Source organism: Triticum dicoccoides, chromosome 2B, assembly GCF_002162155.2.
Source record: "Triticum dicoccoides isolate Atlit2015 ecotype Zavitan chromosome 2B, WEW_v2.0, whole genome shotgun sequence".
NCBI classification, from domain to species: domain Eukaryota; kingdom Viridiplantae; phylum Streptophyta; class Magnoliopsida; order Poales; family Poaceae; genus Triticum; species Triticum dicoccoides.
In genome coordinates this window covers 202,837,675-202,864,845 of record NC_041383.1, presented here as the reverse complement: position 1 = coordinate 202,864,845, position 27,171 = coordinate 202,837,675, and the positions used below count along the sequence as shown (strand labels likewise).

The 27,171-nt window shown below is 51.2% G+C and overlaps 1 protein-coding gene across 1 annotated transcript; it reads right to left on the bottom strand.

Moving 5' to 3' along the window:
- Nucleotides 1-13,037: 13,037 nt before the first annotated feature.
- On the bottom strand, nucleotides 13,038-14,341 carry LOC119363082 (protein PELPK1-like). The gene has a single exon (XM_037628386.1). It carries the CDS (start codon nucleotides 14,251-14,253, stop codon nucleotides 13,471-13,473), a length of 783 nt encoding a protein of 260 aa, XP_037484283.1. The 5' UTR covers nucleotides 14,254-14,341; the 3' UTR covers nucleotides 13,038-13,470.
- Between the last annotated feature and the right edge of the window lie 12,830 nt (nucleotides 14,342-27,171).

The following is a 27,171-nucleotide window of genomic DNA, read 5'->3' as shown; positions in this document are numbered from 1 at the left end:
TCCTACTCCTAATACTTGGAAGGATTCCTAGTTGGACTAGGAAAGGGGGAATCCTACTCCCGGTGGGAGTAGGACTCCCCTACGGCGCGCCATAGAGAGGGTCGGCCCTTCCCTCCTCCACTCCTTTATATACGGGGGGTAGGGGGCACCCCATAGACACACAAGTTGATCTACGGATTGTTCCTTAGCCGTGTGCGGTGCCCCCCTCCACCATATTCCACCTCGGTCATATCGTCGCAGAGTTTAGGCGAAGCCCTGCGCTGGTAGAGCATCATCATCATCACCACGCCGTCGTGCTGACAGGACTCATCCCCGACACTTTGCTGGATCGGAGTCCGGCGATCGTCATCGAGTTGAACGTGTGCTGAACTCGGAGGTGCCGTACGTTCGGTACTTGGATCGGTCGGATAGTGAAGACGTACGACTACATCAACCGCGTTGTCATAACGCTTCTGCTTACGGTCTACGAGGGTACGTAGACAACACTATCCCCTCTCGTTGCTATGCATCACCATGATCTTGCGTGTGCGTAGGAATTTTTTTAAAATTACTACGTTCCCCAACAATGGGAGGGTTGGGCATCCTTGCCTCCCATCGCATGAACGCCTCCCTCGCGCTTAGGTGGGTCTGGCTGATCATCCGAGGGGAGGGGCCTATGGTTGTAGCTTCTTCAGACAAAGTACCTCCGGGGTGTGCCACTCCTAGATTGCGAACGTGAGGAGGGTTCCCAGTTTTCGAAGTCGATCCAGAAGATCAAGCACAAGATTCGCCTGGGGTTGTCCTTCTCTATTGGGAATGATGATGGGGCCATGTTTTGCTTAGATCGCCGGGTGGACGGAACCCCATTATGCACGGGGTTCCCAAACTTGTTTGCCAACTGCGATGATCCGTTATTCTTGGTCTCCGGGCGGTCCAAAATGCTCAATGAAACATCTTGCTTCGTTGCTCATTTGGGCCGAGGAGGTGTTGGAGTAGTCCAATTTACAAGCGACCCTACCTGTCGGTGTCAAAACCGACGGATCTCGGGTAGGGGGTCCCGAACTGTGCGTCTAGGCGGATGGTAACAGGAGACAAGGGACACGATGTTTTACCCAGGTTCGGGCCCTCTTGATGGAGGTAAAACCCTACGTCCTGCTTGATTGATATTGATGATGTGGGTATTACAAGAGTTGATCTACCACGAGATCAAGGAGGCTAAACCCTAGAAGCTAGCCTATGGTATGATTGTTGTTATTGTTGTCGTCCTACGGACTAAAACCATCCGGTTTATATAGACACCATAGAGGGCTAGGGTTACACAGAGTCGGTTACAATGGTAGGAGATCTACATATCCGTATCGCCAAGCTTGCCTTCCACGCCAAGGAAAGTCCCATCCGGACACGGGACGAAGTCTTCAATCTTGTATCTTCATAGTCTTGGAGTCCGGCCGATGATGATAGTTCGGCTATCCAGACACCCCCTAATCTGGGACTCCCTCAGTAGCCCCCGAACCAGGCTTCAATGACGACGAGTCCGGCGCGTACATTGTCTTCGGCGTTGCAAGGCGGGTTCTCCTTCAAATTCCATGTGCCTGCCGAATAGTGTCCGGCTTCCTTATAAATGTTGCGCTCCTTGGCTTCCACGTCCAATAATGTCCCTCTTCCACGTGTCGTAAGAATGCGAAAAGCTATGGTATTTTTGCGTTTTACCCCCTAGCCGCGCGAATGAGCTGCCTATAAGAGAGGCGAGGATCTAGATCCAACTTACACCATCCTCCTTCCGCAAGTACTCATCGAAGCGCCTCAGACAAAAATCCATTCCATCATGGATAGTCGACGCGGATCCTCCTCTAGCGCTCCCAGCCCTCAGCCAGGAGATTGGGGGAGATGTTCAGTTCCACACAACGAACAAGTGATGCTCCAAACCGAGGGATATCTTCCCCCAGCCTTCATGGTTCCGGTTCGAGCCGGACTGGCCACCTACAGGGGTGGAAAGCAGGCGGAGAGCGTCCCCAATCCCTCGAAAGGAGAGCGGGTATGCTTCGTCCCTTATCTAATAAGGGGACTCGGATTTCCCATATATCCGTTTCTCCGGGGGCTCCTGGAGTTCTACGGACTCCAGCTTCATCACCTTACACCTACCTCTATTTTACACATCGCGGGCTTCGTAGCCCTTTGCGAGCTGTTCTTGGGCATCGAGCCCCATTTTGCGCTGTGGAAGAGATTGTTTTGCCTCGTACCCCGTTCTCACGAGGGGTCGATATATCAAGTGGGCGGAGCCGAAATATGGCGCATCGCCGGGACCGGATATCTATTCGGAACCCCGAAGAAGGCGTCCGAAGATTGGCCTTCGGAATGGTTTTATATGGAGGACGCTCCTCTGCCGGATCTAGTTCGGATCGGCCTCCTAGAGTTCAGCAACGCTCCCTTGAAGAAACGCCTGAGTTGGCGCCCGCGGAGCCCTCAACGGGAGGATGATGGGAGCGTCCAATATCTGATGGGCCGGATAAGGTTACTGGCCCACTCCGGATTGACCATGATTGGAGTCATGGCCACGTGCATTATGCGAGGGGTGCAGCCGCTCCAATATAGGGGCCACCCCATGTGGGATTTCAACGGGGAGGATGACGCCACCCGTCATGGCCGCAAGGGGCCGGGATCGGCCGCCGATCTGGTGAAGATCCTGTCCGGCTTGTACAAGAGGGAGAAGGAGGACTTCCTCCGCACGACTCCATTGAATGGATTCTCCATGATTAACCCTCGGAGCTGGGTAAGCGGACGTTTATCTATCCGGTCCATATTCCCAAAGTCAAGTGTCTCACTTTGTGATTTTGACGCAGGAGCTGCGCCGGGACGTGGAGGGCATACGAAGCCTGACCCCACAGCCCGAGGATCCGGGACGATCCCTTGATCCGGCCTCCAAAGAGGATCCAGACATAAAGGTGGAGCTAATTGACGGGGTGTTCCACCAACTTAGCATGGACAATGCTCTAGTCGCCATTACGGCTGACTACCCCGGTTTATCTCCGGCTTCCCAGGTGACTACGACTGGAGTCCTGACACCATCACTTGATCCATGCTCATTTCTGACCATCGTATGCCAATGGTGCATCGCAGGAGGCGCCTTTAAGGCGGGAAGCCGAACCCGCGGCGGCTGACCAACAAGGGTCAGTTCGGCCCAGCAGGCGGAAGAGGAGTGCGGCGCGAATTGAAATGTCGCCGCAACGGTACGGCGCACCGCTCATGATTTTCCAGGAGAAAGAGCGCTCGCTAGACAGTGTCTGGAGAGGTTGCCAATCAAGCCTCCGCCAGCCATGCTCCAACGGGTGGTCCGGAAGGGGAGGCGAACACAAGGCATGAGCCGGATGCTCCTCCAACGGAGGATGCCGACAGGCTGTCCGCCACCAGGTCTGAGGTGGAGAGCGCCATGAATCACAGGCGCCGCCGGACAGTTCTTCGCGACGCGTGTTTCTCTCCGGAGGCACTGAATGCCTTTAATGCGGGAGACGCGCACCTCCGTGCCGCTCGAGATGGTCTAATCAGAGCCATGGAGCATTATGTGAAAGACATACGGGTGAGGAATTTTAATAGTTATATATGCCAGTAGCCCCCGAGACTTAAAATAGTTAGAATAACTGATTTAAGGATCATTTGTTTATGCAGGATCTTACGGAGAAGAATACCTGTCTGTCCCAGGAGCTTCAAGAGTGCAAGGCCCAACTTGAGGCCGCACTAGCCGCCGCAGGAGGGGCCACAGAGACTCCCTCTGGTGGTACATACTTCGAAAAGATAAGTAGTTTATGAAGTGCGGCGTGTGCGTAAGTCTGACAATTGAATTGCAGAGGGTGCCGGACTAGAACCGGACAAGCAACATCTGCTACGCCAGCTGAAGGCAGGCGAGAAGGTGCTTATGAGGGTGCAGCAGGAGAGGAACAAACTCCAAGATGCCAACACCCGGCTGGGCGAAAAACTAAAAGATGTTCGGGTCCAGCTGTCTGACTCCGTAAAGGAGAATCGGCGGCTTTGTCGCGGCATCTACAGTAAGTGCTTGAGCAAACTCTTTTGAAAAGAAGAGTTCGGCGAGGAAGTCGATTGACAGAAATGTGTCTGTAGGTGTGCTCACGGGTCGTCCCATGGAGGAAATGCCTACTTCCATGGGTGACCTTCTTCCCGAGCTGCTGCAACTGCACGAACGTATTCGGCAGGCGATGAGCGCGTCTTCCAGGCCTTATTGCCGTCCGTCTCCCTACCCGAGGGTCTTGAAGGGCTTGCTGACAAGCTTCAGGAAGTACGGCAGCGCTTCCGTCTGTGGAAGATATCGGCCTGCCGTCAAGGCGCCAGAGAGGCCTGGGCCATGGTGAAGACGCGGTACACGAAGGCTGATCCAAACCACATGGCCGAGGTCGGACCTGTGGGGCCTGATGGGAAGGAGATCCCTGTGAGCTTAATGTACGGCCAAGTAGAGTTGGCCGCAAAATATTCCCAACGGGACTGTAAACTAGACAGCCTGTTAGATGGATTGAAGAGGAGTTCAATCAATCAATTTGACGATGTAATTTTAAAATGACATGTAAAATGCCTTCTAGCCGGATTGTAGATCATTTGTCTTTGCGGACCTTTTCGCTTCAACCTCGGGACCCAACAGTCCGGAGTGTGTCCGAATACCCTAGCGGTTATAAAAACCGGGGCATGCATGGAGACCAGGCGTAGGGGTCATTAGTGCTTTATTAGACAAGTGCCCAACTAGTTATGTTATATTACATGGTTAGTAAGAAACATCTTCCAGGGAGAATAGTTCCGTTAGGGGTTCCTTTCCCTGGGAGGCATGCCCTAAGGTGCATGTCCGTACTACGAAAAGAGCAGAAAAAGCATCTGGGAGCAGATAAGTTTAAATAAGTAATAAATCATCTTTCAAGTCACCGACCGAATATTCCCTTAAGAACGCTAGCTTTCGGCTTCACCCAGTCTGAGGTACACATCCGGCTGACCCGGCAGTAACAATCGCAGAGGTGCTCCCTTTACCTCCTAGCCGAACAATCGAGAACGTAGGGGTAAGCACAGGAGCCAGGCAACCCAGCTTGGCCAAAACTTAAGTCATATCGATGCATATAATGGTGAATAAAAGGTACATGCAGAAGTATGACACATGTGTTGGGCATGAAGCCTGTATAAATAAGCTTCTGTTAAAGAAGCCCCCAGGTATAATGAGTGCTAGTAGCACATCAAGTGTGTGCGAACAATGCGCAGATTAGCCCATCAAAGGCTTTTAAAAAAACGGGGAAGAAGGAGGGGAACAAGAGACAGTGAAAATGTAAAAGGTGGATGGAGGAGGGAGACGAACTCTGAGTCCGGCGCTAGGCGTAGAATCTTCGGAGACAGGCTGCGTTCCATGGGTTCGGCTCGAGTCGGTTATCAGATGCGTTACATAGACGGTATGCTCCGCCGGTCAGGACTTTGTCGATGATGAAGGGACCTTCCCATTTGGGCTTGAGTTTGTCCTTTTTCTTGTCCGGCAGGCGTAGAACAAGTTCACCAACATTGTAAGTTTTGGCCCGTACTTCTCTGCTTTGATATCTTCGAGCCTGCTGCTGGTAGAATGCGGAACGAGCTTTTGCCACGTCCCGCTCCTCCTCTAAGGCGTCCAAACTGTCCTGCTGATCCAACTCGGCTTCTCTTTCTTCGTACATGCGCACGCGAGGTGAGTCATGAATTATATCGCAGGGCAAAACTGCCTCTGCGCCGTACACCATAAAAAATGGTGTGAATCCGGTAGTGCGGTTCGGCGTGGTCCGCAGCCCCCAGAGTACGGAGTCGAGCTCCTCTACCCAGTGCGTGTTAGATTCCATGAGGGATCACACTAATCTGGGTTTGATGCCGCTCATGATTAGACCATTTGCTCGTTCGACTTGACCGTTAGTTTGGGGGTGATAGACTGAAGCATAGTCGAGCCTGATGCCCATGTTTTTGCACCAGAGTTTAACCTCGTCGGCCGTGAAATTCGTGCTGTTATCAGTGATGATGTTGTGGGGGGACACCATAACAGTGTACTACCCCGGATATGAAGTCTATCACGGGTCCGGATTCGGCCGTTTTAACTGGCTTGGTCTCTATCCATTTGGTGAATTTGTCCACCATGACCAATAGGTATTTTCGCTTGTGAGTTCCCCCTTGAAGGGGTCCAACCATATCAAGCCCCCAGACCGCGAATGGCTAGGTGATGGGTATAGTTTTGAGGGCGGTGGGTGGCATGTGGCTTTGATTAGCAAAGAGCTGGCAACCGACGCATCGTTGGACTAAGTCCTGAGCATCTGCCCGGGCAGTCGGCCAATAAAATCCTGTACAGAAGGCCTTGCCTACAAGGGCCCGGGCTGCGGCGTGGTGCCCACCGAGTCCGGCGTGAATTTCAGCTAGGAGATTTTGCCCTTCCTCTTCGGAGATACACCTTTGAAGGACTCCGGTTGTGCTTTTCTTATAAAGTTCCCCTCATGGACCTTGTAGGCTTTAGATCGCCAAACTATGCAGCGGGCCTCATTTTGGTCTTCGGGGAGTTCCTGCCTAATTATGTAGGCTAGGAATGGTTCCGTCCACGGGGCGATTACTGCCATTATTTCGTGGGCTGAGGGTGTTATTTCATTGGTTGAGCCACCGACTATGTCAGAATGTTCCGTGTTGGGTGGCGCGGTTGGTTCCGAGTTGCTATTTCCGGGCTCCTCTTCCCATAGTACGGATGGCTTAAAGAGCCGCTCCAGGAAGATGTTTGGAGGGACGGCATCGCGTTTTGCGCCGATGCGTGCCAACACGTCGGCTGCCTGGTTATTATCCCGGGCTACATGGTGGAATTCGAGTCCTTCGAACCGAGCTGACATTTTTAAGACGGCGTTACGATAGGCTGCCATTTTCGGATCCTTGGCGTCAAAGTCTCCATTTACTTGGGATATTGCGAGGTTTGAGTCCCCGCGCACCTCTAGGCGTTGAATACCCACGGAGATTGCCATCCGGAGACCATGTAGAAGGGCCTCGTATTCGGCTGCATTGTTAGAGTCCGTGTACATTATCTGAAGTACGTATTGGACTGTGTCTCCGGTTGGGGACGTCAGTACGACGCCAGCCCCCAAGCCGGCCAACATTTTGGAGCCGTCGAAATGCATGATCCAATTGGATTATGCGCCGTACTCTTTAGGGAGTTCAGCTTCGGTCCATTCGGCGATGAAGTCAGCCAAAACTTGCGACTTTATAGCTCGCCTTGGTTTGTAGGTTATGTCAAATGGTAAGAGATAAATGGCCCATTTTGCAATCCTGCCCGTCACGTCGCGGTTGTTTATAATGTCGTTGAGGGGTACTTCGGAGGCCACTGTTATCGAGCACTCTTAAAAGTAGTGTCGCAGCTTCCGGGATGCCATGAACACCGCGTACGCTATCTTTTGATAATGTGGATACCGGGACTTGCATGGGGTTAAGACAGTGGATACATAGTACACTGGTTTTTGGAGAGGGAATTTGTGTCCTTCTATTTCTCGTTCGACGACAAGCGCTGCGCTGACAACCTGATGTGTTGCCGCGATATATAATAACATTGGTTTGCCTAGGTTGGGCGCGGCCAGGACTGGATTTGTTGCTAATATGGCCTTTATTTCTTCGAGTCCGGCTGTGGCAGCATCCGTCCACTCGAAGTGTTTGGTGCGCCGGAGGAGGCGGTAGAGAGGCAATGCCTTTTCTCCCAAACGGGAGATGAAGCGGCTTAGAGCCGCCACGCATCCAGTCAGTTTTTGTATTTTTTTGAGGTCTTTTGGGATATCCAGTTGTGACAGAGCTCGGATCTTGGCTGGGTTTGCTTCAATTCCTCTACCGGATATAATGAAGCCCAAGAGCTTTCCGGCTGGTACGCCGAAAACGCATTTTTCCAGGTTGAGCTTAATGTCATATGCTCGGAGGTTGTCAAATGTGAGCCTCAAATCGTGTACTAGAGTTTCGACGTGTTTGGTCTTAACGACCACATTGTTTACGTATGCCTCCACTGTTTTGCCGATCTGGGTAGCCAGACATGTCTGAATCATGCGCTGATATGTTGCGCCGGCGTTTTTAAGTCCGAAGGGCATTGTGTTGAAGCAGAATGGTCCGTATGGAATAATGAATGCCGTTGCGGCCTGGTCTGTTTCCGCCATCTTGATTTGATGGTATCCGGAGTATGCGTCGAGGAAACACAATGAATCGTGCCCCGCGGTAGCATTGATGATTTGGTCGATGCGGGGGAGGGGGAAAGGATCCTTTGGACAGGCCTTGTTAAGGTCTTTAAAATCCACACAAAGGCGCCAAGATTTGTCCTTTTTTGGTACCATTACCAGGTTTGCTAGCCAGTCCGGATGTTTAATATCTCTGATGAATCCGGCTTCTAATAGTTTGGCTAGCTCCTCTCCCATTGCCTGTCTTTTGGGTTCGGAAAATCGTCGAAGAGCCTGTTTGACTGGCTTGAATCCTTTTAGGATATTTAGGCTATGCTCTGCCAGCCTGCGTGGGATTCCTGGCATATCTGAAGGGTGCCAGGCAAAAATGTCCCAATTTTCCCGAAGGAATTCTCATAGTGCGGCTTCTACATCAGGGTTTAATTGTGCCCCAATGGAGGCCGTCTTTGCGGGGTCCGTTGGATGGACCTGGAATTTGACTATTTCGTCTGCTGGTTTAAAAGAGGTGGACTTAGATCTTTTATCAAGTATCACGTCGTCCCTATTCACCGTGGAGCATAGTGCAGTGAGTTCTTCTGCCGCTAGGGCTTCGGATAGTGCCTCTAGGGCTAGTGCGGCTGTCTTATTTTCAGCGCGGAGTGCTATGTCCGGATCACTGACCAAAGTGATGATTCCATTTGGCCCGGGCATTTTGAGCTTCATGTACCCGTAATGGGGTACGGCTTGGAAAATTGTGAATGCCTCTGGCCCTAATAGGGCGTGATATCCGCTGCTGAACGGGGCCACTTGGAACGTGATTTCCTCGGACCTGTAGTTGTCTGGCAAGCCGAACACGACATCTAGTGTGATTTTTCTTGTGCAACGTACTTCCCGACTAGGAATTATTCCTCTAAAGGTTGTGCTGCTTCGCTCAATGCGGCTCCAGTCTATTTCCATTTTTTGGAGGGTTTCATCGTAGATGAGGTTTAATCCACTGCCGCCATCCATGAGTACCTTGGTAAGATGAAAGCCGTCCACTATTGGACTGGGGACCAATGCGGCTGGTGCTCGGGCTGTTCGGAATTTAGGTTCGTCGCTGGCATTGAAGGTGATAGCCGTGTCGCTCCATGGATTTGTTGTTGCTACTTGGTAGACTTCGGTGAGGCTGCGGATTGTTCGTTTCATTATTTGATGCGAAAGTCTCGAAGACTGTTAATACCGTACTGGTACTGTTGGGCTGGTTCTCCGGGGCTAGAAGCCCTTCGCCACTTTTGGCCACCTGCCGTAGTAACCAACATGCCCGAAGGCTATGTGTTGGGGTCGCGCCTTCTGCATTATGGATTTTGTAGGGTCCGCTGAGCCATCCCTCCAGTACGGTTCCGTACCCTTTAGGGGGTTTTTGCTTTTTGGTTTTTGACCCAGGTGCTTGAGCATGGTGCACCCTTTTATTCCGGACTAAGGTTGTGTTCAGGGCCGGATTGTCCCAAAATCTAGTTTTGATTTTCCAGGCACTCTCCATCGCACAGTATTTTTGTACTATGGTCGCCAGGTCGGCGAAGCGCGTGACCTCGCGACGACTTATGGCGTTCATGATTCCCTTGTCCGTGCAATTATTGCAGAAAATAGAGATTGCGCTTTCCTCATGGCAGTCCTTTATCTTGTCCATAACCATGAGGAATCTGGCCCAGTAATGATGTACTGTTTCATCGGGGTTGAGATAGATCGCTTGTGTTTGGGTGGGCGGGTGGAACTGAATTCGGAACCCCGCCCAATCTGAGGCTCAAAGGCCGAGGAATTTCCGGATTTGGAAGCTTGGATTGCTGGAGGTCGTCTAACGAATCTAGTCCGCTGCCTGGCTTTAGGTTCAGTACTCGATTGACATCCGTCCCTCCGCGGGAATCCGGCATGGAGGGATCGAGAATCCGGACATAACTGGTTTTTAACATAGAGGAAGAGTCGCCGCGTTGTTCTTCTACCACAGCAACATGGTGGGTAGCCTGGGGAGAGTTAATTTCTCTCAGATCGGTTTTAAGCCCAATCTGATCGTAGTCTGTAGCGACTCCCAGGGCGGCGATGCAATCCAAGAGCTCGTTTACGGAAGAGAGCTCCATCGGATCCAGCTGCTCGGGGAATTCCGAGTTGATGCGAAGATCGCTTTTGATGACCCGAGAGGTTATCGTCGAATCGGTGGCCAAACAGGCGGTCATAAGAAAACCACCTAGCCGGATAGTTTGACCGGCGGCCAAAGCTCCTTTGGCAATGGTACCGTCTTTAAAGACGGGAGGAGGCATCCTTCCTGATTGCGACGGCATAGAGGAACTCTCAATGAAAGCACCAATGTCGGTGTCAAAACCGGCGGATCCCGGGTAGGGGGTCCCGAACTGTGCGTCTAGGCGGATGGTAACAGGAGACAAGGGACACGATGTTTTACCCAAGTTCGGGCCCTCTTGATGGAGGTAAAACCCTATGTCCTGCTTGATTTATATTGATGATGTGGGTATTACAAGAGTAGATCTACCACGAGATCAAGGAGGCTAAACCCTAGAAGCTAGCCTATGGTATGATTGTTGTTATTGTTGACGTCCTACGGACTAAAACCATCTGGTTTATATAGACACCGGAGAGGGCTAGGGTTACACAGAGTCGATTACAATGGTAGGAGATCTACATATCCGTATCGCCAAGCTTGCCTTCCACGCCAAGGAAAGTCCCATCCGGACACGGGACGAAGTCTTCAATCTTGTATCTTCATAGTCTTGGAGTCCGGCCGATGATGATAGTTCGGCTATCCGGACACCCCCTAATCCGGGACTCCCTCACTACCTCCCGTGCGTGGACGAGACCCGGACTCCCTGTTCTGACACTTGTCTCCCTCGAGAGATTTTTCTCTAGCTTCGGCTTACCATGCTCTATGCTATAGGCCAACAATTGAGTGGGCCGCGCCCCTTTGGAAGGCACCTTTCCCTATGAAGATCAAGATTTTCGTGTGTAAACTATTAAGGAATCACGTCCCATCGGGACAGAGGTGCTCAAGCGGCATGGCCCAGGTAAATGGGCTGTGCCCGCTGTGTGGGGTTCCAGAAACAGGGACCCACATCCTCTTCACTTGGACGGCGGCTCAATCGCTTTAGTGCTTTGTTCGGGAGGCCCTCGGGCATGATTGGGAGTTTCAGATCTTGCCAGCTTCCTCCAGGCCAGAGCAATGCAGGCTGGAAGGAACCAACGCCTCTTCTGGCTAGTTTTTGCTGCGATATCGTGGACGCTTTGGACGACACGTAATAAGATGGTGATCGAGCGGGTCTTTTTGTGACGAGCCTTTGACTCTTTCTTTAAATTTCTTGCGTTCTTGCAGCACTGGCACCCGTTGGCTAGGCAACAGGACTGGGGCCGTCTGGGACATATGTTGGATGCTCTACATGACTCGGCATGTCGTCTAGGCTCCAGGCGGCCCTCTGATGTTATAGCCAGTTGGTAGTCTTTTTCTGCTTTTCTCTTCTATTTTATTTGGGCTTGCTTGTGTTGTGGCCCCAACAGACTTTTATGTCAGTGAGTTGCTACTCGGTGTACAGACTAGTTGGTTGCTTTATCTATAAAGCGGGGCGAAAGCCTATTTCAATAAAAAAGACTATCATAAACCGGTGATAGCTTTTGGTTAGACGTTGTTATATCTTATTATGCTTCTGATCAAACCTGGGCTTTCAGGTCTTCTTTATATTACGGAAATACTAACGCCCACACGTGTGAGCGTTTGCATCTCGCCCACATGCGTGGATCCACGTCCGTTTGTGGTTGCACGAATATTGGCATGTTTGTGGTGCCACATAGGACTGGGCTGATGTGTGGGCATTCATCCGGTTGCCCACATGTCCGTTTCACCACACGAGAGGGCCGGTGTGTGGGCGTTTAGCAGTTCGCCCACACGTCTGTTTTCACTCACGCACAAGGGCTGGTGTGTGGGCATTTTCCATCTCCCCCACACGCCCGTCTCCTCTCCCACACCCGAAGTTGCCAGTTGCCATGTGTTTTGCAGTATACATGGCAACTACCCTAGTGTGCTTGTAAGCAGATGGCAACTCTTTTTTTACCCGAACATGTCAGTTGCCATGTGTTTTACAGGGCACACGGCAACTGCCCTAGCTAGTGTGCTTGTAAGCAGATGGCAACTCTCTCTTTACCCGAAACATGTTATTATGCCATGTCTCTTTGTAGCGCTACACGGCAACTGCCTAGTGTTAGTAGGTGGCAACTCCTAAGGTTTCCAAATCATGGCAACTGTAGTAAATCAGACCATACATGACAACCGCCTAGTGTTAGTAGGTGGCAACCCCTAAATTTTTTAAATCATGGCAACTATAGTAAACCAGACCATACATTGCAACAGCTGCAATTGTCTCAAATGGCATCTGGCACTTGACCTGAGATGGCAACTACAGTTGAGCAACCATGGAAACTGTAGTTGTTCGACATGACAACTGCAGTTAAACGGACATTGAAGAGGGTCCGAACCATGGCAACTGCGGGGACGCATGGTGACTGTCACGTGCGGCGTGCGTGACCGTGAGGTAGGTGGCTGAGAGAGGTCGTGTGGGCGTTATCCATTTTGACCACACGTAGGCGTGTGAGAGGGACCGCGAGGAAAAAAAAACGTATGGACGCTAATTGTTTTGCCCACACATAGACATGTGGGCTGGTATTCTTAAACACCACACAAAGCGTATGGCCAGATCGCTTCGGCGTCCTTATATTAAGTAATACTACAACAGACAAAAAATAATTATCCGCTCTGGATAGAAATTTGTCCAGAGCGCATAATGTAGCCAAAACATAAGAACTCTCTTTAGTGATGCACAGATCCAAACACAAATAGGATCCAATATAAAAACTCCAAACACGAAAACATATTTATTCATGTACATATCATATACACCTCCGTTCCTAAATATAAGTCTTTTGAGAGATTCCAATATAGACTACATACGGAGCAAAATGAATGAATCTACACTCTAAAGTAGGTATATATACATCCGCATGTAGTTTGTATTGAAATCTCTAAAAAGACTTACATTTAGGAACGAAGGGAGTACATCATGCATACACACGTAAAGGGATGTAGGCAACAGATTGAGCAGCTGCACCATGGAACACCACTCAGACATAACGCTGTCGTCAGGAACTGAAGCGCAGAACATGTACAACACACACACACACACATGTATAGTATATACTCTAACAATCACACATACAGGAACACACGCGTCGCGCCCGCACACACATGTATAGTATATAGTTTAATACTTAGATAATGGACACTATGCGGATTTAGCTGGTCCGATCATGGCTTGGCCGCAGGTTCCGGAAAGTGGAATTCAGGCTTTGGGGGCAGCTCGGCTTTGGGGAATGGTGGCATTTCGTGCTTCGGGACCTCTGGCACAGCAAGGTGCGGTAACTCGGGCTCTTTCGGCACCTCTGGGTGCGACACATGGGGCTCCTTTGGCACCTCTGGCACGGCATGGTGTGGCATTTCAGGCTTCGGCAACTCTGGCATGGCAGGGTGTGGCACTTCGGGCTCCTTTGGTACCTCGGGCACGACAGGGTGTGGCACTTTAGGTTCCTTTGTCACCTCTGGCACGACGGGGTGTGGCACTTCTGGCTCCTTTGGCACCTCCGGCACGATAGGGTGCGGCAGTTCGCGTTCCTTTGGCACCTCCGGTACGACGAGGTGTGGCACTTCGGGCTCCTTTGGTACCTCGGGCACAGCCGGATGCGGTAGTTCGGGCTTCGGGAGCACGGGCATAGCAGGGTGTAGCGGCAGCTCAGGCTTTGGCACCTCCGGCACCACCGGGTGTGGCACTCCAGGCTCCTTTGGCGTCTCCGGCACCACTGGGTGTGGCACATCGGGCAGGAGAGGGTGAGGTAGTTCAGGCTTCGGCAGCTCGGGCATGGCAGGGTGTGGCGGGAGTTCGGGCTTTGGCAGCTCCGGGATGATAGGATGTGGTGGATACTCCTTCTTGGGCACTGCCTCCTCTAGGTACCGTGCTGTGCTGCTCATGGAGCTGCATGAGAACAGCAGCGCCATGAGGAAGACACGGGAGGCCATGCTGTTCTTGTGCAGCATGGTCGATCGATGCTGTGTGCTTCTAGTGTGTATCAATGTGCGAGGCAACTTCTTGCTGTGATGGCTGGGAGATCGAAGGCTGGTATTCATAGTCCAAAATGTTGCACCTACATGTGGCGGGCATACATGCATGATTGCATGCATGTTTGCGGTAGAGACTAGTAGTGATCTGGCTGAACTTTGGTGCCTTGGTGGCCTGGTAGGTCACCTGCATCTCGGCGGTTGTTTACTCGCTTCAGCTTTGTGTGTGATCGATCTCTGCATATCCATCTCTAGTTATGTGTGGTTAGATTAGCTTGGAATGTTGAGGGGCCGGGGACATGCGTGATGACATGATATGGCATTTCTAGCCCTAATTTTTTACCCAAACCGGCAGGGAGTATTTTTTATAGATTCTGTAACAATCGTGGTAATATGTACATGAAAGAGAAAAGAAAACTAATGTACAACACATGGAACTGCTAAATCAGACCATCTGACCGACTGAAACCAATCAACATTTCAAGCTCTCTAATTGTCTGTTGACTGGCCTCTACAACAAAAGAAAACTCTAAGAGCATCTACATCCGAGCACTCAAAACGGCCTCAAACGCTCAAATGGACGGTCCAGTCACTGACCTATCACGAAAATTCGACCCGGACGGGCGCCTCAAACGGGCCTCCAATGTCCGGACTCACCGGCACCTCTTATATCCAGCCCAAATATACAGCAGATATGGGCGCTCGGGCGCCCGGGTGCGTCCGCCACATCGGATTGATGATGGGGTCTCACGCGAAAACAATCCAAAACCCGGCGCTCCGAAGCTCATTCCCTCCGTCGGACCGATGGCGCCGCGTGGCACCGCTCCAACGGGATGCGTAGTGCCTAGCCCGGCTATTTAAGCCAACCGTTGGCACCAAAATCCTACCTGTCCACATTTCCACCCCCTCTCGTCCGCAGCCGCCGCCACTTTCCACTCCCCGTCCACCACCACTAGTAGCCATGCCACCACGCCGCCGGGTAAGGAGCTACACATATCTATCGCTGGAGCGTCGACTGCAGCTCCTTGAGCAGATCCGGGCAAGGCGCGAAGTCCGGATCGCTGCTGGGCTACCTCTGGATGCAGTGGATCCGTACGAGGACTGGGAGGAGTGAGGATGAGGTTGAGGAGGTTGACGAGGAGCCGGAGGAGGATGTGGGGGACGTTGGGGACGCGGATCTGCAGACGGAGCAGCAGGCCATCTTTGATTCCCTCTGCTCAGAGTCGGATGCGGAGGCCAGACGCCGCCGTCGGTAGGAAAGGGAGATGGAGCACACTGCGGAGGAGGAGGAGGAGACGCTCGCGTACATGGATGAGGTCGAGGAGGAGGAGGACCCAGAGCCCTCCTACGCGTCTGTCCACCGGGCGCCTGGTACCGACGTCGTGGACATCTCCGTGTATGTATCTAGGAGATGTGATATGAGAGCCTCGGATGCAGACGAGCAAATTTAAGACGTGCCCGCTCACTGTCCAAAACACGCCCAGGCAGGTCCGCGGATTTTTAAGGGGTCTGATTTCTCAAATTCGGCTGTAGATGCTCTAAAATTCTACCAGAACCTGCCGTCCAAATGTACTGATATCAATGCATGCTACCCAGCCTACAGCGAACCTGAAGGCAAGTGCTTTTTGGATGATTCGGTAACTGGTCAGTCAGTTCGACAGCCCAATTGCACCTGTCTGGTCGACCCCGGCTGATCTCCTCCTGAAGACGCCATACATCAGTCAGAGTTGGCTGTTTGGTGACACGGATTGGGCGCGCACGCGTTCGCGTAGGAGCTTCCGTCGCCGCACCCCGGTGTCAGGTCACTGGCGCACCAAAAATGCTACACCTAGGAAAAGTTCCTTGAGTGCACCATTTGCTTCTGGTTCTGGGGGTCAATTGCTGATGATCGGCAGTTCAACTGCAGCTAGCTGCTCCTGGTAACAGGTTCCGGTCGTTTTCGCTACGCTTGTACTGCGCTAGACGATCGGTTGCGTGCGATTCGGCAAGGCTACCGGATCGATCCGGTTCATCTCCTGATCGAAACAGGCCGGGCACCCGTCAGGGCTGGTGGATGAGTCGCGCACGCGTTCGTGTAAGACAATAGGCTTTGGGGGAAACCGGCACAACCCTCTAGGGGTGGCCTATCACATATATATATAATGAGGTGGTATACAACGTTACAATATACACATGTAAATATAGTCTAACACCCTCCCTCAATCTTAGCCACTTTCTAATGAATCTAGAAGGGTAAGATTGCGCCTGCAAGTCTCAAACTGTGGCAAAGGCAATGGCTTGGTGAAGATGTCAGCAAGTTGATCCTTGGAAGAAATAAACTTGATCTGTAGTTTCTTCTGAGAGACACGTTCACGCACAAAGTGATAGTCAACTTCAATGTGTTTCATTCGGGCATGGAATACCGGATTTGCAGAAAGGTATGTAGCACCGATGTTATCACACCAAAGAACAGGAGGCTGTGATTGGGGTATACTTAACTCCTGAAGCAAGGACTGTACCCAGATGATCTCTGATGTGGCATTGGCCACAGCCTTATACTCAGCCTCAGTACTGCTACGCGAGACAGTAGCCTGTTTCCGAGCACTCCAGGCAATCGGGTTAGAGCCAAAGAAGACAGCATAACCCCCCGTGGATCGCCTGTTATCCGGATTGCCAGCCCAGTCTGCATCAGAATATGCTGAAAGACAACCAGAGTCAGACGACCGAATATGCAAACCATGAGCCACCGTGAAACGAATATAGCGCAAAATCCGCTTAACAGCAGAACAATGAGTGTCACGGGGTGACTGCAGATACTGGCAGACTCGGTTAACAGCATAGGAAATGTCTGGTCGCGTGATCGTCAAGTACTGGAGCCCACCAACAATACTCCTGTACTCTGTCGCATCAGAAGAAGAAAGAAGCACACCATCAACAGCATTGAGCTTATCAGTGGTAGACATGGGTGTAGTCGTCGGTTTGCACTTAAGCATCCCAGCTCGCTGCAACAAATCCAGAGAGTACTTCTTCTGCGTCATAACAAGGCCAGCAGCACGAGAAGTAACCTCCACACCAAGAAAGTAATGAAGCTTCCCAAGGTCCTTGACCGCAAAATCAGCACCAAGTGAGCGAACAAGCGCAGTAGCAGCCGACTGAGAGGAGCTGACCAAAATGATATCATCTACATAGACCAACAAGTACATAGTAACCTCAGGCCTTTGAAAAAGAAACAATGAGGAGTCAGCAGTTGATGATGCAAAACCATGAGCACGAAGAGCCATTGCAAGACGAGCATGCCAAGCACGAGGAGCCTGCTTTAGACCATAAATTGCCTTGGACAGACGACAGAGATGATCAGGGCGATCCGGATCAAAGAAACCCGGAGGCTGGCGCATGTAAACCTCCTCCGCCAAGACACCATGAAGAAAAGCATTTTGAACATCAAGCTGACGAAGAAACCAACCTCGAGTAACAGCCAGAGAGAGAAGAAGTCTGATGGTAGTAGGCTTGACCACTGGACTGAAGGTGTCTTCATAGTCAAGTCCAAAACGCTGTCGAAAACCACGAGCAACCAGACGAGCCTTATAGCGCTCAATGGACCCATCAGAATGCCTCTTCACTTTGAAAACCCATTTGGAATCAATGACATTTACCCGTGATTGTGGAGGAACAAGAGTCCATGTCTGATTGCGAAGAAGCGCTTGATACTCCTGCTCCATGGCCTCTCTCCAATGAGGAATGCGCATAGCAGCTTGATACGTGCGTGGCTCAGAGGATGGATCTGCGAGAGCAGCAGACATGCACGCCGCTAACCAAGCAACTGTGCCATCGTGACGTTGCTTAGGCTGAAAAATGCCACTCCGACTGCGCGTATGTGGACGTAGAGCAGCAGCAGGAGCCGGCGAAGGCGAAGGTGACGGAGACGTGACGGTCGCCGGAGATGCAGGAATCACCTCAGGCGAGCTCGGGACAGACGACTCCGGGCTGCATGGCGAAGACTGGCCCGACGACAGGGGCTCAGAGGCCATGGGCGAACCGAGAGTGGGCGAGGCCAGCTCCGGTGACACCGGCCCAGACGGCCTTGGCGAGGCGAGAGCAGGCGAGGCCGGCCCTGGTGAGAAGGGCCCAGACACCCTGGGCGAGGCAGGGGCAGGCGAGGCCAGGCCTGATGATGACTGCCCCGACGCCCTGGGCGAGACGGGGACCGAGGAGGCCGGCCCAGTCGGCGGGGTTGCAGGGCGCGACGATGGCGAAGGCAGCCCAGAAGCCAGAGGCGACCGGGCCAGGACGTCGATCGGCCGTGCATGAGCACGGAAACCGAGGCCATGCAGGGGCGCCATGTGCTCCTCATGCACAACAGAAGGTGCCGAGGATGAAGGCGATGGCGACGAAGAGGAAAATGGCACTTCCAGAATCTCCAAACGAGCCCCACGACCAGTGCCTGCACCATGGTTAGGCAACAATAGAGGAGAATATGCAACATCATCAAATTGGTCAGAAGCAACAGAGGATGAATGCATGACAGGTGGCTCGGTAGTGGACACAGGGAGTTTGGCAAAGGGAAAAACATGCTCATCAAACACAACATCCTGAGAGATGTAGACACGATTAGTGGGCACATGAAGACATTTGTATCCTTTATGAAGAGAGCTATAACCAAGAAAAACACACTTCTTGGAACGAAACTCGAGCTTACGCTTGTTATATGGACGGAGATGGGACCAGCAAGCACACCCAAACACCTTGAGAAAGGTGTAGTCCGGTTATTCATTAAGGAGAACTTCAATTGGAGTCTTCATATTCAAAACACGAGTGGGAGTACGATTGATAAGAAAACATGCAGTGGTGAAAGCATCACTCCAAAAACGAAATGGAACAGATGCATGGGCCAAAAGAGTCAGACCAGCTTCAAAAATGTGACGATGCTTACGTTCTACTGAACCATTCTGCTGATGTGTATGTGGACATGCTAAACGGTGAGTGATCCCAAGCGACTGAAAGAAGGAGTTGAGGTTGCGATACTCGCCACCCCAGTCCGACTGAACATGAACAATTTTGTGCTTGAGAAGGCGTTCAACATGTTTTTGGAACTGAACAAAAATGTCAAACACATCAGATTTACGTTTGATAAGATAAAGCCAGGTAAAGCGGCTGTAAGCATCAACAAAACTGATATAGTAATTATGAACACTAATAGAAGTCTGAGCAGGACCCCATACATCTGAAAACACAAGTTCTAAAGGATGTTTCACCTCACGACTGGACTCCGAAAAAGGAAGTTGATGACTCTTCCCCTGCTGACAAGCATCACACACTGCTACATCTTTATTACTAGACACACTAGGAAGCTCATGACGACGCAAAACATGCCGGACAATAGGTGTGGCCGGGTGACCAAGACGAGCATGCCACTGTGACGGAGATACCCGAACTCCACTGAAGACGCGAGCGACGCCAGGATGCTCCAGACGATAGAGACCTTGGCAGAGCCGCCCACTAAGAAGAATGTCCCTCGTGCCCCGATCCTTAATAAAAAGATCAAAAGGATGAAATTCACAAAGCACATTATTATCACGAGTGAGTTTAGGAACTGAAAGAAGATTACGTGTCACAGATGGAACTCGAAGAACATTGCGAAGTTGAAGACTCCTATTGGCATGTCTAGTGAGAAGTGATGCTTGACCAATATGAGATATGTGCATACCTGCTCCATTGGCGGTGTGGATCTTGTCGGAGCCATGGTAGGGTTCACGAGTGTGAAGCTTCCCCATCTCACTGGTCAGGTGCTCTGTCGCCCCAGAGTCCATGTACCAGTGGGGATCAATGGAGTAGGACTGAGTGTGTCCCTGTGGCTTCTGCGGCGGCGGACGATCAGCCATGGCGACCTGACGAGCAAAGTTGCGTGTATCCTTCCCGTCATTGCCGAGACCAAGAAAACCCCGCTGGAAGCGCTTGTGACACTTCGAGGCCCAGTGCCCATCGCGACCACAAAGCTGGCACAGACGTGGACCGCCAGCCCCTGGTAGCGTCGCAGTAGGAGGAGGGGCCGAGGCGGGTGGTGGTGACTGCCCCGAAGGAGCCCTGGATGAAGCAGAGGAGCGACCACCCTTGGTGGCGGCGTTTGCCGAGAGGGCGCCGTTGCCCCTGGATCGGCGCGTCTCGACTCGTTGCTCAGTAAGCAGGAGGCGTGAAAAGACCTCGTGTGCTGGCATGGGCGTGGAGTTGCCCCTCTCATTGATGATCTCGACTAGGGCGTCATACTCCTCATCAAGACCATTGACAATAAACGAGTTGAACTCGGAGTCGGTGAGGGGCTGTCCAATGGAGGCCAGCGTGTCGGCGAGACTCTTGACTTTGTTGTAGAACTCAGTGGCGGTGGAGTCAAGCTTCTGACACTCCCCAAGTTGGCGACGGAGCCCAGATACACGAGCCTGCGACTGTGCCGCAAACGAGCGCTCAAGAATAGTCCATGCCTCGTGGGACGTCTTGGCCAAGACAACAAGCCCAGCAACGGCCGAAGAGAGCGACCCCTGGATGAAGGAGAGGTTCGCCTGATCCTGCCCTGTCCAGACACGGTGAGCCGGATTATAGACTGGACCGTGCACGCTGTCAACCAGCGCAGGAGGGCAAGGGAGAGAGCCGTCGACATAGCCAAGCAGATAGTGACTCCCAAGAAGCGGAAGAACCTGCGCGCGCCAGAAGATGTAATTGTCCGACGACAACTTGATGGTGATGAGATGGCCGAAGTGAAACGGCGGCGGCGGCTGCGATCCCATCGAGGAGACTGGCTGAGGTGAGACCACCGTGCAGACAGTCAGAGGGGCAGCCGGCGCGGTGACAGAGGGCGCGATGGCCGCGGTTGACGCCGCGAAGCCTGCCAGCGCGACGTCCTCCGCCACCAGCGGCGCAGTGGCCGAGGGCGCGACAGCCGTGGTTGACGGGCGGCGGCGGTGTGGGCCACAAGCGCCTGCCCGAGCGAAGTAGCAGCCGGCGGGAGCGCGAAGAGGGAGCCGACGCTCCGTGTCCCGATCGGCGCCTGAAGGGAGGCGGCATCCAGCGGCCTCGAGAGAAGTGCCGCGAGGGAGGCCGGCAGAAAACCGGTGACGGTGGAGCCGGACGCAGCGGTGGACGTCATAGCAGTCGGGCGACGGCGACGGCGGGCGCGGCGGCGACGGCGGTGGCGGCGGTTTTGGGTTTTTAGGCAGAAGCGGACGTAACCTAGCGTGATACCATGTAAGACAATAGGCTTTGGGGGGAACCGGCACAACCCTCTAGGGGTGGCCTATCACATATATATATAATGAGCTGGTATACAACGTTACAATATACACATATAAATACAGTCTAACAGTTCGCGTAGGAGCGTAGCCTCGTGCGCGCCGTACATGCAGGTCACCGGCCGGCCGGCACACGCGGTTCACGTAGACGCCGTACCGGCGCCAGCGCACGGTGGCTCTTGTCAGCGACACCGGCGGGCGCAGAGACGGTGAAAGAAGTTGAGCAGAAAACGACTTCTGGGTATATTACAGTAGAGATGGGAATACTGAGGCCAGATCGATGGACTATTTTTCTTTATATCACAATCATGAGCAGACTAATTGAGCTGGTTGGTGGACGTACGCAACGCCATCTCGTGTCCTTGTGTTTATGGTACGATGATGATGCAGTGAGTGATATCTGGCGAAAGTATATTTGACTTTGCTACGTAGTTCCGAATCGAGTTGAAAGTGACCATTAATTTCATGACGCCTTCCTTTTCATGTTGGCGTTGTCCATTCCTCAAGCAACTTAAGCTAAGCTGCTAACTCTTCAGGTAGCAGCTAGCAATATGATAGTACTTTCTTTTTTTTTAAACGCAATATGATAGTACTTGGATACCCCAGCCCGTGAATGCATGTCATTTTAGGAAGAGCATGTTCACCAAAGCTACGTAGCAAAAGGATTATATGTTTATGGTCCATTCTCATTTTGTCATATACTCCCTCCGTTCCTAAATATTTGTCTCCTAGACATTTTTTTTTTGAAACGGAAGCAAAAGATTTGCCTCATCAATTAATTAAGAAGAAGAGAATTGCCCGGTTAATTAACGAAAAACCAGGCGAAAACCGATACATATAGATCACATGCGGACTACTCGCTAAGAAAGAAACTCCATGACCTCACGGTCAACCCAACAAACATACATAACAGGCAACAACTGCAAACCCTGGCACTTCTATGTCGCAAAGAAACCCTCAACAAAACCAATGTTGAATACATCAGACGCCAAGAAATCCATGGAGACGAGCCACTCAGAGATGGAGGACGAAGAGACTGAGTATTCTCCATTAAGCAGCCGCAGACGCCTTATCAATGGCGCCACTCTTCTTGCCTATGCTCCTGAGAGCCTTCTTCACCTTCTTTATTTTGCCTGTAGAAACCTCATCCACGAGGAGGCAAGCAATCACATTGCGAGACCCAGGACAAGTTGCCTCCAAGGAGGCGAGCAAACGGTCAAGCTTTTTCACGAAGACCACCTCATCAATACGTGCCAACATAGCGTCACGGTCAAAGATGGGCGACCGAATGGGCTTCGGCGCCTCAGAAGTAGCTGACAAAACACCAATCTCATCAACCTCGGCACCCACGGATGCCACCTGGGCAACAACCTCAGGTGAGAGAGCAATAGCAACATCCAAACCTCCACGGTCCACATAGGCGAGTGCCTGACTGGACTCCAACGACAACGGTGAGGTCGCAGTCGGCATCGCCAAGTCCCCTCCAAGCGACCTCATCTCCTTAGGAAGCACCATCGAAATAGGCGAAGTGGGCTCCCCACAAAGCTTCTGCAGCTCAGGCATAATCTGCAACACCGGAGCCACGACCTCGACAACGGCTTCACTCCCAGAAGCAATCGGCATGATGGGCAACGGCAACCGACAAGATGTAGCATGAGGGGAGAGATCTCCATACATGCCTGCTTCCCCATTGGCAGAACCAACCAGGATCTCAAGGGACGGGGACAAATCAGGGGCAACCCCAATCTGAAGCTCAGGCAGCGAAGACACATCCGGCACCACCTCAAGTTTGGCGAGAGCGGCCTCCGCTCTCACCAAAACACTCCCGACTCGTGCAATGCAGTCACGAAGCTCAGTGCGAAGCAGCTCGGTCTCCTCCGCCAACCGACTTGCTGAGCTGAGACAAACTGGAACTGCACGTCTGACATGGAGACATCACCGGTGGATGGAGGCGGTGGAGCATGACATTGGGCCGGTGAAGGTTGGTGGACAGACTTCTTAGCACGGCAGAAGCGGGCGATGTGACCAGATCGAAGGCAGTTCGTGCATCGGATTGGATCCCTGCAGGAATGAGCATAGTGACCTCGACAGAGGCATCGGAAACACCTGTCTCTCAACCACGCTGGCGGAGGACGCCACATATTGATAGCAGGGCGACGGAAAGGAATGGAAGTCAATCTGCGGCCCCTCGGGACAAGCTGCCATTCCCCCAACGCATTCCCACTTGGAGCTTGACACACAGGGGCTTCCGGCGCCGCCTCGCGGTCGAAACATCCTCTCCAATCTCCCCAACCTGGACGCACCGGAGGCGCCTGCATGATGTGCCCATCGCCCTCAACAGCAGCGTGGGAAGCTACAGCAGCAGGCACGCCGTTGTCCTCGTCTGAAGCGCGGCCATCAGAGGCAACTCCCCGAAGGCTGTTGTCTCCGGCAGCAACGACGGCCGGCGTGGTAGGCGTCGGAGTTGCCAGGACCAGATCGGAGCTGGCCGGCATCTCGGTCGCGGAGGGAAGCTTGCGTGAGGCAAAGCGTCCCCGCACTACCGGGTCGGCCTTGCGGGAGGCGAGGTAGGCCGCAGCGATGTCTTTGGCAGAGGGCGACGGCGAATGGGCTGGGGCCGCGCCGGCAGAAGGAGCCTGAGAGGCCGGCGTCGTCGGAGCGGGAGCGCCGACAGGAGCAGCTGAGGCGGCCTCCACCGCCCGAGCGGGGGCGCTGGCAGGAGGAGCCGAAGAGGCCGGGGTGGCCGCCAACATCATAGCAGGGAGGACACCGGCCAGAGGGGCCGTGGCGGCCGCCGACGTTGGAGCGTGGGGAGCCATGACGGCTTGGCAGACGGGGAGGGGAGCTGGCGGAGGAGAGAGAGCACGCGACCGGGATTCCGGATCTGGTCTCGCTGGACGCGGAGCAGGCCAGAGCCAGGAGATCAGGCTGGCGGCGGCCGCGCAACCACGCGCGCGAGCGCTTTCGCCATAGCTCTCCCAGCAGATGTGTTGCTTCCGGATGTTGTCTTCTAGACATTTCAAATGGACTACCACATACGGATGTATGTAGACATATTTTAGAGTGTAGATCCACTCATTTTGCTTCATATGTAGTCACTTGTTAAAATATCTAAAAAGACTAATATTTAGGAACGGAGGGAGTATTACTTATGGGGCCGCTTTTACTCCCCATACAACAATAAGGATTTCCCTGAATTTTTTTCTTACAGTTTATGGGATAGAAATAAAAATGGAAATAGTGAAAGATGGCCACTAACCTCATTAACACATCTTATTGTTTAGACACCAATTAGTGTGTTTTTGTTCATCAATTTGGTGAAAATATATTTTTCTACACTCCCCCATCCCAAAATATTTGAAGCTCTAAATGTGTCCAAGTTTAGAGAAAAATATATCAACATCTACAAAACCAAACTAAATTCATTAGATTCATCACAAAGTATATTTTCATTCCATATATATTTGATATTAATCTAGACGGTAACACAATTTTCTATATACTTGATCAAATTTGAATAGCATGACTTACAACAAACCTAGAGCTTCAAATATTTTGGAATAGAGGTAGTAGTATCTGTAATGGGGATTTTGATTTCTATTATGCTGAAATAACTACATGGTGGCATACAAATCCCATTCTCTTGTTCTTTTGACGAAATTAAAACTTGTGTTACACCCAATATTTCTCGCCTCAACTAATATCATCTGGAGGGTGAAAAATGTCTTCGCGATTCGCATAAACCTAGACTAAAAAAATAACCAATTGATTTTGTACGGCTAAATTAGTGCGCCCCTTCAAGTATTTTTATGAACATCTCAAATATTGTTCCAACATCAACAAACATAAACAACTTATTTTAGAAAGTACCAATAGCAAATATATAGTTGATATTTTTGGACATATCTATAGAAAGCTTTTACAACTTTGGCTTTTTATATATTTTTTAAGTGCTTTTAGGAAGAAACTTATATGTAGATTTGATATTATTTTAAGTACTTTTAGTAGGAAAAACCTTGAAAAAAAATCATATATGTAGATTTGCCGAAATGTATTTGAGTGTTATCGATATGCTATAGTAGAAATTGTTGGTTAAAGTTGGATCTTGTAGACTTTCAATGTCCTAAAGCATCATTTATGTATGACCTCGAGGGAGTAGTTTGTTTACTACTCCCTTTGTAAACTTTTATAAGACATTTTCTAACAATGTTCTAAGAAAAAGTAGGCTAGACCTACAACACATGCTAATGCTACTTCGCTTCTCATATGTGTAAGAAACTCTTCGCCAAATAAAAAACTATCATAAACCGTTGCTAGCTTTTGGTTGGAGACTTTTTCTTTGAACAAGTGGTTCGAGACCAGTGGCGATTCTACTGGGCATGCTTTAACAGGGTCAAGCCTGCACTCTGAAATTCAAGAACAAAAATTTACTACTAATTTCTAGCCCATCTCAACCCATTGTCTATGCCTAGCCTGTTGTTTACCCGTTCCAACCCTTGTACTGAGGAGTTGAGCCTGTCCTTCATTTTCATCCAAGATTCGCCACTGTTCGAGACTGCTATCGTTTTATGCTTCCAATCAAAGCTTGGTTTCCAGGCCTTCTCTATACGAATAAAAAGACAAAAACAAGTTAATTGTCCAGTAAAAATAAATTTGTTCGAAGCACATAATGTAGCCAAAACATAACTCTTTTTTGACGAAAAGACTGCATGATGCAGCATTTCATTGAAATTAGAGAAGAGTTTTACAGGGGTACATAGGGCTGGAAAAAAAGCTCGAAGCTCGCGAGCTAAACGAGTAGCTCGTGACTCGGCTCGAATCGACTCGAACTCGAAGAATAACGAGTCGAGCCAAGCTTTAGTTTAAAATCGTTTATAGACCAAGTTAAACGAGCCAATCTTACGAGTACTCGTGTAACTCGTTAGGCTCGGTACAAAAGATCAACCACTCCAATACAAAAAAGATAAGCCACTCAGCACCCTACGATCTAGGCGCACAACACAAGGCCCAGCCGCCTAGGAGACTCATGCGTTACAAGAAAATTACAATTGTTTAGTGATATATATGTTTAATATATACATAATTATTTTTATCATTTTGAGGGTTTTATGTTCATATTTTTAACGAGCTTAACAAGCTAAACAAGCCAGCTCGCGAGTTATACGAGTCGAGCCAATCTTGGGTTTAAGCTCGTTATAGTAACGAGTCGAGTCGAGCTAGCTCGCTAACGAAACGACCTCTAGCGAGTCGAGCCGAGCTGAGTCGACTCGGCTCGAATTCCAGCCCTAGGGGTATAGCAAGTTACCCAGGATACAAAGTTAGTATCCAGCCACCTAATTACAGTCCGAACCTCATTACTAACCTACCAACAGCACAAATATTAATCTGGTTCCCTAGATCTGTGAATCATTAGGGCCAGCTTATGCTTGCCTACCGCCGTCCAACAAATGAGATCATTCTTGCTTCGATCCAGCACCTGTTCTTCCGTCGAGTTCTTGTGGTCAAAAAACCGCGAGTTCCGCTCCTTCCACACTGACCACCACGTGAGCTGCACTAGCGAGCTCCATGCTGCCCTGTGCATCTCCGGCACGTGCTGCCTTGATCTCGACCACCACTTCCGAATGTTCTTTGAGGCTGGTGA

Coding starts and splice junctions, on each gene's coding strand:
- LOC119363082 (XM_037628386.1), bottom strand. CDS start 14,253: ATGCTGCACAAGAACAGCATGGCCTCCCGTGTCTTCCTCATGGCGCTG.